Genomic DNA, 13,491 nt, shown 5'->3' with positions numbered 1-13,491 from the left:
TCTGGCCTGCATGGTGCCAAGAATTTACTCAAAAAACATTTACTAAGGAAAAGATGCCCCACATCTCCTGCCCACCTCTTTAGGTCCTTTTTCTACTTACTTGTGACACCTTCGCAAGATTTCATACACACTTCCTCCTCCTCAAAATTATTCTTGTTGCCTTCACAGCCTCCATAGGTGAAGCGACGGCATTTCTGAGCAAACGGGTTGTAATACCAGCGAGGTATGCTATCGTCACATCTCCCAGTATCTGGCATATCCACACAGTGACCTGCCAAAAAATATTATTGAGATGGTTTTGTATCAGGACATTAGCTAATGATAATAATTGATCATCTGATAATAATTATTTAAATTGGCCTACTGCTTTCTTAGCACAACTGCCTTCAAAAACTGACTTTCCCCTTAACCGCTTGTTGCTTCACTTTATTTCTGTTCTAACTTTTTTTGGCAACTGTAGTCCAGTTTTCCTTAGCCTGACCCCCTCCAGATATTAAGCTACATATCTCATCATGGCTGACAGTTGGCCACGCTAGCTGGGGCCAATGTGTGTTACAGTAATGTAACTGTATCTGAAGGGCACTAGGTTGGTCAAGGCTGGCCCAGGTACTTGAGGATATAAAACAAAACGAACTCATTCAGTGAATGATTCACATTTATGGAATCCTTGCCTCACATTGTTAAAAGTTACAATTACATTTTTGCAAAAGTTTCATTGTTTCACAGTAACCAAGAGTTGCAGTCAACTAAGTCCTGCTCAGTGTTAAAGGTAAAGGTAAAGGTACCCCTGCCCGTACGGGCCAGTCGTGTCTGACTCTAGGGTTGCGTGCTCATCTCGCTCTAGAGGCAGGAGCCGGCGCCGGGTCACCAGCGCAGCACACGGAAACGCCGTTTACCTTCCCGCTATAAAGCGGTACCTATTTATCTACTTGCACTTAGGGGTGTTTTTGAACTGCTAGGTGGGCAGGAGCTGGGACCGAACGACGGGAGCTCACCCCGCCGCAGGGATTCGAACCGCCGACCATACGATCGGCAAGTCCTAGGCACTGAGGTTTTACCCACAGCGCCACCCGCGTCCCCTGCTCAGTGTTGGACCTATTGAAATTAATGAGCCTAAATTAGTCATGCCCATTCATTTCAATGGGTCTACCCTGGGCAGAACTAGCATTGGAGAAAACATGGGTGCGGTCATACTTTATATGCCAGAATAAATTTGTTACTCTTTAAGGTGCCAAACAACTTTTGCTGGTTTTTCAAACCAGTTGAAGATGAAGATATATTTTTGTTGTTTGAATAAAAAATAATGCATTTAAAATACTTGAACACTACTTGACCAGTGAACTGACCACATCTTCATTGACTGGGAAAATGCCTAACTTTAGTGTTCATCAAAATGATGCATATACTAAGGAGCTGAGAAGTGCTACTGTTCCTTTGCAGGAAAGCCTTTGGTACAGTTTATTCTTTTAATTTGAGCAAGGTAACTGCAATCCATCTCCAGTCCTTCTGGAACAGTCACCCTTTCCAACCCCAATTACACTTGGAGAGATGCATATGTAAGTAATCAAATTGGTTATTAGCACATTCATCCAAAGTAGAGTCCACTCCACAGGCATTCAGGATATACTTACTTTGGCTGGTGGTAACATTGATATTACGTAATCGATTGAACCCTTGCACATCTGCAAGAAACACAAAGGGGGAGGGGATAGTTCACATAATGGTTCTTTTGGTGTGATGACAGTGCAAAGAATCAGCATAAAGTCAGAAACGCCCTGACCTCTTATTTAAATAGTTTCTCCCTGTTGTTTTGTTAGTAGTTCTCTGATCTTCCCCATTCACCTCCTTATTTGTTTCTGTTATCAACTTTAGACATACTAGACCAGGGGTAGGCAACCTAAGGCCCGGTGGCCGGATGACGCCTAATCACCTTCTCAATCTGGCCCACGTGTTTTTACATGAGTAGAATGTGTGCTTTTATTTAACATGCATCTCTGGGTTATTTGTGGGGCATAGGAATTCGTTCATTATTGTTATTGTTTTTCAAAATATAGTCAGGCCCCCCACATGGTCTGAAGGATGGTGGACCGGCCCACGGCTGAAAAAGGCTGCTGACCCCTGGACTAGACAGTAATACGTAGACCTGTAATAAGTAGGCCTACTTTAAAAACAAAACACCACAATAACATTTTTGCGTTTATTTAACTGAAAAGCAAGAAAAGCTGAAATAAAACTAACTCTGGGAAATGGAACAGATTTGTATGTTCTCATTTTGCAAAATGTATCTGGCAATTTTTAAAGTATTAAACCTTTTGGCTGGAAGATTTCCTCTCTGGTTTCTGAGATTTTAGTAGATGTTGCCCACATACTTTTCAACAGCAACTATGAGTGCTGTTGCTTCTGTAGCCCAAACAGTACCACCCACAAGAGGGAGGTATCAGCAGGCTTAGGGAAAAACCCAAGACATTGTGTTAAACAAAACAGAACAATACACAAAAAGTGTGTGTGTGTGTGTGTGTGTGTGTGTGTGTGTGTGTGTGTGAGTGAGAGATAGAGAGAGAGAGAGAGAGCGAGAATTCAATAAAGACTGAGTATGCTCCGTGGCCACAGAATGCTGATGATTTTTGAGGTGTGTACATGTGTAGAATACAGAAAACTGGAGCACAGAAAAACTAAATGGAATGGCTGGAATCCTGAGCAGTGTACTCTACACAGCAACATTTAATGAACAAGAAATGAAAAATCAGTGAAAGCTGGTATTATTCTTATATTTGTTAGCTGCCCTTTATCACCTAATTATCACCTTTTGCACCTATTATGCAAGAAATAAAAAAAACCCACCTCCAAATGCAAAACATGTTCTTAATAAGCCACATTTTGCAGTCCTGTGAAATTGCAACGGACACTTTGACCAGAAATACAAACAAGAGCAATGGGAACATTCGCAAAGGGAAATGCAGGACGTTGCCATTAAAAGCTAGTTCACACATGCCAGCTGGCTGCTTCTAGTGTGCACACATGTGCACACACATGCATACTAGCTCATCATAAAATCTCTCCCCACTCAATCCAAATACAGAGTCCTGTGGTACAACATCAGCGCGAACAAGGCAATACACAGATACAATCAGTAGTCTGCAATGATGCTGGCGATTGCAATGGGTGGAAATATATTGATGGTGCCTCTATTCAGTCCTGTTTGCTTACATTACTCCACACAAGATCCTGGACTCAATATGAGAGAGAGAGAGGAGGGTTCATGTAAAAGTGTATGGAGGGGAGAGAAATGCCTGCTTTGCACGAGTGAACCAGTCCTTACGCATTTTTAGATTTTAGAGGGGACTGTGAAATCTGTATGGGGCCTGAATAAAATGAAGTAAGGCATGATCCATCTTTGGTGATGAAAGAGAGGGAGAGAGAAGACTACCATTCTGCCCTTTCTAGCTTCAGTTCTGTGAACTTGTGGAAATGGTTCAAGCAGAAGAGATAGTAGATTTGATAGTAGCTTCAGTGGTCTGTCCCAAAATTGTACAGACACAAAAAATGAGAAGAGAACATGACTTCCTCTCCTGGAAGGACCATGTTTGCCATCAGAGGGTGGCTGCTTCCACCTGCCATGGCCCACCCTCAAGTATCTCTCTAAGGGAGGATGTGCCAGGAAAACAGCTAGAGTGTTTCTGGCCTTTTGACTCCAGATATAAAAGTTACTGGAGGGGGGGGGGAGAGTGGATGCTACTTCTGGAGTGTTGAATAGCCGTGGCCCTCCATAATCTTGGGCAGATGTTTTTCAGGGCACTTTATTCCTTTCCCTGGAGATGCCAAGGCCTGGGTTCTTTTGCATGTGTGGTATGATTATGCCCATTTTCAAAGACGTCACAGCAACACCTACTTACACGAATCACATAACTTCTCGTCTGACCCATCTGAACAATCTGCAGTTTCATCACATTCCAGGAAGCTGTCAATACAGCAGCCATCGTCACATTTGAAAGAGTAGGGCAGGCAGTTTTCATTGCACACTATAGGGGAAATATAAACCAGACCTTTTGGTTCTCAGCAAAGACAGTACCCCCTTCCGGACGGGACATTTGCTTCAGATCAATCATCCTTAGGGCAGACCAGGACTAAAGATTGTGCCAGTGAGAGCAGTAAAGACAAGAGCTTCGCCATGCCAAGAAAGCTACCTCTTTGCAACGCTGCAAGCACAGAGGCAAGAGACCAGTCACCAGTATTTGTCATTGAGCCTGAAGTCAGCAAGAAAGTGAGAAAGGATGGAGTCATGCAGATATACAGGCAGAACCCGCAAAGCAAACTTTGGCTTAGGGAGAAGGCACAAAAGTGTTGCAATGTGCTGTGACAGGCCACGGTTTGGCTTAATGTATCGTCAAAATCTGGGCTCGTGGTTAAGTTCTCTCCTCGCTAACCATGAACTGTAACCAAGGTGTGTTACTGCTCACAGCTCATGTTTAGTGAGGAGAGAACTTGACTCAGGGACAGACTGTGGTTTTTCAAATTTCAGCGACGTCCTGCGCAAGGTCTAATTTCAGCACCCCCAGCTTGTCTCTCGCCTTCCGTTCTGCTCAATTTATGACATCGTAGTTGTGACGCTCTGTGGCGCCCCCTAGCCCCAGCACCCAGTGCGGCAGAACCAGTCCTGCTGCCCTAAATCCACCTCTGCTTAACTGCGAGCCCACCTGCAGGCAGAATGTTAAACCAATCCTTGGGCTCAGCTGAGTACAGCATGGCAACAGAAAGCACCAGGGAAGAGCAGAGTGGCTGCAGGTTCCACTCTAGGAATCTGCACATGTGGGCCATCTCCTAAGCCCAGACTTGGCTTAGTGTTCTGGACAAACCAGGCCACAGAAATGCTTACCTGGCTCATTTCGCTTTTCAACAGCACCTAGAGAGAAAGAAAGAGAGATTAGGAGGGGGAGAGATTGCTGTTTTTCAGAAAATTACATGCAAGTCATTGGATCTCATCTAAAAATTCAGACAAAACAATAATGCTTTATCTGTTAAAACATTTCCCCTCCTTTTAAATGCTGGCATGCACACAATTCATTTCCAGCTACACTACTGTAGCTGGAGGGGCCACAGGAGAAAAAGAGTTTTTTTAATGTGGTTTCCCAACAACACCCTTCTAGAATTAATGAAACAGCTGTCAGTCATTCCCGATTCCAAAACCTAGCTAGCTTTTAGCAAAGTACAAAAAGTCACAGGTTACAGAGACTCAGTGAACTCACTGCATTTAAAGCTATTAAGATTCAGCTCTGCCAATGCCAGAGGGCAGAAGTATGGGAAAGAACATGACTTGTGTGTTGCAAAACTCAGCATTCTGAGGTTATGGCCTGAAAGGATTGCAAGCAGTTTGACCACAAAATTGAACATGAATTTCCCCAAGGAAGTGATTTACGGAGAGCTGGCTTCAGGTACCAGGCCTGCTGGCAGACCTACTCTGTATTATTGGCCTCTACAGCCATAGCAGACACTGTAACTCTCCAGCAGTTTGACTTTACCCCCCAATGGCACACTCTTCCATTGTCTGAAGGAGCGTCTCCACCCCCATCTTTCTACCCGGACACTGAGGTCCAGCGCCAAGGGCCTTCTGGCGGTTCCCTCACTGCGAGAAGCCAAGTTACAGGGAACCAGGCAGAGGGCCTTCTCGGTAGTGGCACCCGCCCTGTGGAACGCCCTCCCACCAGATGTCAAAGAGAACAACAACTACCAGACTTTTAGAAGACATCTGAAGGCAGCCCTGTTTAGGGAAGCTTTTAATGTCTGATGTATTAGAGTATTTTAGTATTTTTTTTTTTGGAAGCCGCCCAGAGTGGCTGGGGAAACCCAGCCAGATGGGCGGGGTATAAATAATAAATTATTATTATTATATTATTATTATTGTCTCTCAAGACAGACGGATGCCAATAATGTTCAATTTTTAACTGAATGCATTTCTCGCATGCGATGATGAACTCTGACTAGAGAGATGGGAAAAATTCCATGTTGCTTGCCTAGAATAGCTGGTCCTCATCAATCTTTAAAATAAATGCTTTGCAGGAACTGCCACAATTTATGATCAGTTCAGCATTAAAGATGTTGGAACAAGTCCCAGGCTAATTATTGCTTCCAAATTTATGGAGATTTTTAATCTCCCCTCAAAAAGCCTGAGCACATCACATCGAGACTTGGTAGACGGGTTCTTCCTCCACCCCTTCAAAAATTAATTCTCAGTGGCATCTATCAAATGACAAATGTTTTCTCACTTGAATCTCTGAAATCCAGAAAGGAGGGGTTTTCATAAAGGAGACCAACCTTGGACATTCTTGCAGGCAAGTTTACATTCTTCTTCTCGTATGTAATTGTTCTTGTTGGGTTTGCAACCCCCAAAGGTGAATTCCTGACACTGCTGAGTTTCTGGATTGTAATACCAGCGAGGAAAGCTAGCCCGGCAACGTCCCACCTTATAAGGAGCCAAGCAGTGCTCTAGAAGAAACACACACAGTAAGTATCAGAGAAGACACTGGTTAGGAAGCACTGGTTAGGTTTAGGTTTAGCTTATTCCCCTGATCTTACAATATTACTAGTTGGAAGGTCCCAGCATGTGGCACTGTTCCCCAGTGTATCCCTAAGACTAGTATCAGCCGGGGTTCCAGTTCTAGACTCTATCTTTGAAAGGTACAGCTAGCAATGACCCACCTACAGTCTGCTCAGCATTTAGCACAGTGACGGTGATATTGGTAGAGCCCTTCTGTCCAGAAGTATCCGTCACAGTCAGCTGGAAGATGTAAGTCCCTTCTTGCAGGTTGGTGAGCACCACATGATCTGTCTCTTTCTGAAGATGCAAAATGTAAAGAAGGGAGGTCCTTTCAGAAGGCATGATAACATAAGCTATAGCAAGAGCTTCAGCATTCTCTCATCTTGGTTCAAGAAATGTAATGGTGGTGGGTGTTTTTCAGAGTTGCCACAGAACTTCACCTAAAGCAGGCATCCCCAAAATCGGCCCTCCAGCTGTTTTGGGACTACAACTCCCACCATCCCTAGCTAACAGGACCAGTGGTCAGGGATGATGGGAGTTGAAGTCCCCAAAAAGCCGGAGGCCCGAGTTTGGGGATGCCTTACCTAAAGTCAGGATGGAGAACTTGTCCCCCATCACCACACCAGTGCTGCTGGACTACAACTCCCATCATCCCTGGTCAATGGCTATGTTCTGGAAATGATGGGAGCTGGAGTCCAGCATCATCTCGAAATGCCATGGGTTCCACATCCATGACCTAAAGCATCAAGGCAAATTTGGAGGTTCCCTACTCTGGCAAATTCTGAGGGACGTTTTTCAGTGTCCATACACTGATACACTGAGAGCCAAGGACAATTGGGACTGCCCCACAGGACATTTCAAACAATGGATCCCAGCACTGGAAATGTTTTAGTAGACCAGTCTTGCAGGAACACCACAACAAAATGTTACAGAACACACAGTATTATTAGGTTAACTGCGATAGTAGTAATAAAGCCTTTGAAAAAGTCACAAGGACCTCCAATCAAAGCTGTCCCTTCTTGATGACATCAACTAGAAGGACCAAAGCCTAAAACTTTCTACTACAAAGAGTAGAAGGAAGTCAAGTTGGCTGTAAGAAAAAATCTGAAAGCCATATTAGGGCAATACCTTTATTAAAGGTAAAAGGGTAAAGGTACCCCTGCCCGTACGGGCCAGTCTTGACAGACTCTGGGGTTGTGCGCCCATCTCACTTAAGAGGCCAGGGGCCAGCGCTGTCCGGAGACACTTCCGGGTCACGTGGCCAGCGTGACATCGCTGCTCTGGCGAGCCAGAGTCGCACACGGAAACGCCGTTTACCTTCCCGCTGGTAAGCGGTCCCTATTTATCTACTTGCACCCGGAGGTGCTTTCGAACTGCTAGGTTGGCAGGCGCTGGGACCGAGCAGCGGGAGCGCACCCCGCCGCAGGGATTCGAACCGCCGACCTTTCGATCGGCAAGCCCTAGGCGCTGAGGCTTTAACCCACAGCGCCACCTGCGTCCAATACCTTTATTACACCAACCAAAATGCGTCCAATACCTTTATTACACCAACCAAAATGCCACACAGTGATACAGTTGAGTGGCCTAAGGAGAAAGAGACAGAACTTTGTAAAAGCTATTTGTACTTGCAGAGATGGGGCATCTGCCATTATGTGTTTTTCGCTCCTAGGAAGAAAGGCCACACTTGCCAGACGTAGACACAGATGGCTTTGAACATCAGCCAACTCTCCTACCTCCCCATCCCTCAACTTTCTTTTTTAAAAAAAACAATGTAACCTGATTTAGAGTTCAAGGCAACCTTGGAAAAGCTTTTCAAAATTGTGTTTAGAAAATTGTGGTTCTGAAAAAACACACACCAAGCCTTAAACACTGCAAGATATGAACACAGACTCAGATACCATGATGGCACTGTAACCTGGCACCTCACATTTGTCCAAGATAAAATAAGTGCTTTATATCCACTCTTGCGTCATGAAGTAGACAGTAACAATTTATGGGGCATGTAGATGGCATGGCATTATACAACAATTTAGAGCAGGAAGCAAAGGCACTGGACATAATAAGGTTGCCAGACTAGTCCCACAAGCTAGAATTTACATTTGACCTCAGGTGACCCACAAGGGAAGCTAGCAACCTCTAGTCTGGGATCAAGTTTCTCCCTTTTCCATCTCCTATCATCTCCCCTGAAGGAGATAACTCAAATTTCCTTGTCCTGTTTGAAATCTGCATCTTCTTGTTTTGTTTGAATCCATTTTTGTAGCCAAGACTCCATTTTCCTGGTAGCTTGTGGCCTAGCAAAACCATGAAATCTCACTATCCCTGCCTAGTTTAAAAAACACACACACAAACACCATTTTTAGATTGGAAGTGTGAAAAACTTGTACCTTGGTATACTGAAAGAGTGCACCATTAATCTCTGAAGACAAGTACCATAAGCAATGTTTGAAGGAAGTTGGCTAGATGTATGTAACAACTGACTAAATTTAATCTTGAAGTCAGTAGAAGAATGAAACTACTAATCACAAATAAATAAAAGAGGATGCTGGTGGATAGCTAACAAACAGAATAATTAGTCAAAGGTTAATAACGAAAGACAGAGCAGAATAAGGTAAAGGTAAAGGTACCCCTGCCCGTACGGGCCAGTTGTGTCCGACTCTAGGGTTGTGCGCCCATCTCACTTAAGAGGCTGGGGGCCAGCGCTGTCCGGAGACACTTCCGGGTCACGTGGCCAGCGTGACGAAGCTGCTCTGGCGAGCCAGCAGCAGCGCAGCACACGGAAACGCCGTTTACCTTCCCACTATAAAGCGGTACCTATTTATCTACTTGCACTTAGGGGTGCTTTCGAACTGCTAGGTGGGCAGGAGCTGGGACCGAAAGATGGGAGCTCACCCCGCCGCGGGGATTCGAACCACTGACCATGCGATCGGCAAGTCCTAGGCACTGAGGTTTTACCCACAGCGCCACCCGCGTGACGAAAGACAGAGCAGAATAGCTATACATAATTACATATTTTAATGAGAAGGCTGGGAGGGCTAGTCAAAGGAGCGAAAGGATTCCCAATTGGTTTAGAGTGATGAAAGTGGGTTATAGGAAATTTATTGCAATCATATGATTGGTTAATAGTAATCATGTGTGTAATACGGAAGTGTATAAAAGCTCTATGCCAGGCATGGCCAAACTTTCCCTCCAGCTGTTTTGGGACTACAACTCCCATCATCCCTAGCTAACAGGACCAGTAGTCAGGGATGATGGGAATTGTAGTCCCAAAACAGCTGGAGGGCCAAGTTTGGCCATGCCTGCTCTATGCAATTATACCATGTTACAGTTCTTCACTGATTTTTCATGAAGGCTGCCCCTGAATATGCTTGTACCACATAAAGGCCTAGTTTCACTTGAAGCCTGTTTTTTGAATGGCATTTTTCTTGGGACACCCCACCCCACCCACAGACCCCTCCCTTTCCTTCAAAGCAATAATGATTTGTCCCTGTGACTGGTCCTTCCACTATGTCTCCCTCTCACATGCAACTGAGGTGGCAACTGCCAGGTCTGATGTGGCTATTGTATACCTCCCCACCAGTGGAAGGTACTTAAAGTGCCCACAACAGGCAAGTGATGCTGTCAGGCCCCCCGTTTCCCCCATGAAGGATAGAGCAGCCATTCTTGGATCGAAGCCCACCTCAAATGCTACCACCTGCCATGTCTCAAAGTCAGCTTGAACACCACTGCATTCTAGGATTGAGGAACACGAGGATATTCACCCAGTCACAATCCCCAAGACTCTCCCTTGCCCTGGGAAAAGGTAGTTCGCTGCCCATCTCCTTGAGCCAGAAAAGGCAGATAATCTGACCCAGCACTCGTAGTGGCAAAGGACCTGACTCTTGTTTTTGAACTCATTAAAGATTGCTGAAAGGCAGAATGTCAAACTGCTGGAGCCCTGCCTCCCTTGCAGTCATTACTGGAATCTGCCTAAACTGGATTTACTTACTCAGTAGCAAGCAAGGGATTGTATGTAGCACACATCTAAAATACACGAACCCAGGACAGGTTCAAGCTTTGAACTGAGGCATGCCTTACATAATCAAACTTACACTAAGTACAGCTTACAGATCTGGCTTTCAGGCAGTCTCTTTATCCAGACACTGACCAGGCTCAGACCTGCTTTGATCTTACGTATAATGTAAGAAAACCATATGCCCTTAGATGATATTCTGGGATTAATAGTACTGAATGCTAATCACATTGTCTTTTATCTTTGTGCAAAGTTCAACAATGCCATATCATTAAATATTAAAAAAAAACACATTAACCCATCTATTAAGGATTTCAAGGATATAAAAAGGTCATTTAGTAGGAGAGGAAAGCAAAGGTGTTAGAGCAGGGGTCTGCAACCTTTAAGACAAAAAGAGCCACTTGGACCCGTTTCCGAAGGGGAAAAAACTGGGAGCCGCAAAACCATTGCGACATTTAAAACAAATATATCTCCGGAGCCGCGATCTGACAGCGGGCAGGAAGGTGACGTCGGGACGGTGCGTGACTAACGCACGCACTGCCCCCATGCGACGTCACAGCCAGTACAGTGCCCGCCACAGTGGGGAGTGTCGGGGCGCACAATGCGCCTCCTCCCCTCGCTAGTATCCGCCCCGGAGCCACGGCAAAGGTGTAAAAGAGCCACATGCGGCTCCGGAGCCGCGGGTTGCAGACCCCTGTGTTAGAGGGAGAAGGGAGTAAATGAATATCAGATGCAAAGCTGATGGCTATTCTCACAGAGCTTGTTTCTTTGCATAACATCTCCAGTAATTTGCTTAAAGAAAGGAGGCGTATGCTGAGTAACAACTTAATTGAACCATACTGCTGACATCATGACAAAATGATTCACTGGCTCAATTCAGATGATCATATGTTGACTTAATAAGCCAAGACATAAACCACCTTTTTGGCACAGCATGCAGCCCCTTTGCTCCTCTCTTAATAGGAGCCACAATTAAATCAGGGAATTCCTTAATCAACCATAGTTTCCCATTTCATCCGTACCAAGAAACTATGATATAGTTTAAGCCTGAATCTTAAACTATGGCCTATGGTTGAATCATACCTTGATTCTGAAGCTACTAACCATAGTTTTTTGGTTTGAATGAAATGAAAAACAATGTTTACAAAGAGATTCCCTTGTTTAATCATGGCTGACACAGAAGAAGGAGAGAAGGGGTTTCATCTGCAGGCAGTTCATTCTGTCTCAGCTTATTAAGCAGAGATATGATCACCTGAATGCTGATAAGTGGAGACTGGCAAGCTATTGTGGAAGCAAACCTAAGCCAAACATTTGGCCTTCCTTACCTCCATCACCAGAGAGTCATCGCCAGAGAGAAGAGTCCATTCATAATTCACAATACCATGGTCATCAAAACTTTCTGAACCCCTCAGTGTCACCGGCTCGTTAGGCTGCACTTTCATCTCCATCCATGCACGGGCCACAGGTGGCCGATCATCTGACAAGGGGGAGAAGCAACAACATTTTTATGTATTAATTCAAAATATATCCTGCCAATCTACATAAAGCACCATGCGCAGCTAACCAATAATAATATAAACTGAATAAAATCATTTTTTAAAAAATCAGTAAAGCAAAAGGATTAACAAAGGATGATGCTTGGCTCCAATTCTGAAAAATGAAGGGAACAAACACATGACTAAAATGACATGACAGCTACAAATGCACCCCACAACCTGCAGGAGATTTTTAAAAAATGGATGTCCAAGGACAGGTATCGCTGGTGGTTAAAATGCTACATTAGCAGTTTATTTTTAAAAATTAGACATTTTTTCAAAGTGGTAGAAGACAAGTAGCTTTAAGGACAGTAAGGGATGAGGTCAAGTAGCACTTTTGTAGTGTATAGTTGGCTCAGTGGCTGTGGCGCCATCTTGTCAACTTCCTTGCCTGTGTCCATTCTTATATGCAAATAGAAGAATAAACAGGAGAGGCTCATCCAGCAGGGCAAGTGGAGCACTGCCCCACTAACCTCAGTCTGCCTTTATCCAGCCCCCACCTGCCTGTCTTCTTATTTTATAAAGCCCACTGATGGCATTTTTTGTCCTCCTTCCGCTCAGTGTTGCCACTGTACAACTCAGCACAGTGGAGGATGAGGGCAAAACCAGAATCCATCGGCTCTACCTCTCATTGGTTCTGGCTCCACCTGTCACTGGTGGCCATCCAACCTCTACTTAAAAACCTCCAGTGAAAGAGTGGTATTGCTACTTGATCCTACTAACTCAACCAACAGGCCCTTGAGACAGTTGCCGAAGAAGCCAGACTACTGAGGTAATCTTTTACCCCAGAAAGTTCAATCTAGCTTTCCTATCCAATTTATCTTTAGCAATAAGGGCTATTCATGTGGAGGTAAAGGGCCAAACCTAGTAAGCTGCAGGCAAAGACATCTGACGTCAAATGGAAATATACTGGGAAGTTTCCAGTGACCTTAAACTAGACTGAAGTGCAACCAGTTATGCCAGAGTTTTCAATCAGCTACCTAAACGTCATTACCAAAAGTGGCCGGAACAGCAAGACTTTTTAACAACAGGCAAAGACCAGCAAATGCTCAGGTCATACCCAAAGGATTACAATAGGTTATACCCATGCAAGCACACTGTTCCCATCATTTCCCCAAGGTCGTTTCCCCACATGGATTGCCAATGCGAAGGAAACTGGCAGTGGCTCTCCAAGATCTCAGGCAGTTAAAGGTTTTTCATAGCTTCTGCTACCTGACCCTTTTAACTGGAGATGCAAGGAACTGAATGGATAGAGAGTACCTGCATGGGGTCTCCTCCTAAAACACAGGCATCCTCTGATAAGCCAATGGAAGAAAACTCTCCATTTTATAGCAGGGGATTCTGATGCACCCACACCCATCCTGTTTCAACAACAATATGCATGATGCTGCACTGTGGGTGTGCATTCAGACATA

General features: G+C 44.7%; 1 protein-coding gene across 2 annotated transcripts in view; it reads right to left on the bottom strand.

Annotated features, from left to right (window-relative positions):
• Nucleotides 1-13,491, bottom strand: part of SPINT1 (serine peptidase inhibitor, Kunitz type 1) — a 35,015-nt gene that overhangs the window by 5,524 nt on the left and 16,000 nt on the right. The window contains exons 2-8 of one of the 2 annotated variants that reach the window (XM_079964852.1): nt 11,867-12,018; nt 6,694-6,829; nt 6,310-6,480; nt 4,874-4,900; nt 3,894-4,019; nt 1,632-1,682; nt 101-271 (exon numbers count right to left, since the gene is read on the bottom strand). In XM_079964852.1, the coding sequence (XP_079820978.1) occupies nt 101-271; nt 1,632-1,682; nt 3,894-4,019; nt 4,874-4,900; nt 6,310-6,480; nt 6,694-6,829; nt 11,867-12,018 (834 nt within the window). The remainder of the gene's footprint in view (nt 1-100; nt 272-1,631; nt 1,683-3,893; nt 4,020-4,873; nt 4,901-6,309; nt 6,481-6,693; nt 6,830-11,866; nt 12,019-13,491) is intronic. The other variant, XM_079964853.1, reaches the window with a different exon arrangement.

This window comes from Podarcis cretensis (assembly GCF_951804945.1).
Source record: "Podarcis cretensis genome assembly, chromosome: 1".
NCBI classification, from domain to species: domain Eukaryota; kingdom Metazoa; phylum Chordata; class Lepidosauria; order Squamata; family Lacertidae; genus Podarcis; species Podarcis cretensis.
Note: the sequence above shows the minus strand (reverse complement) of the source record. Positions and strands in the feature narration are given on the sequence as shown.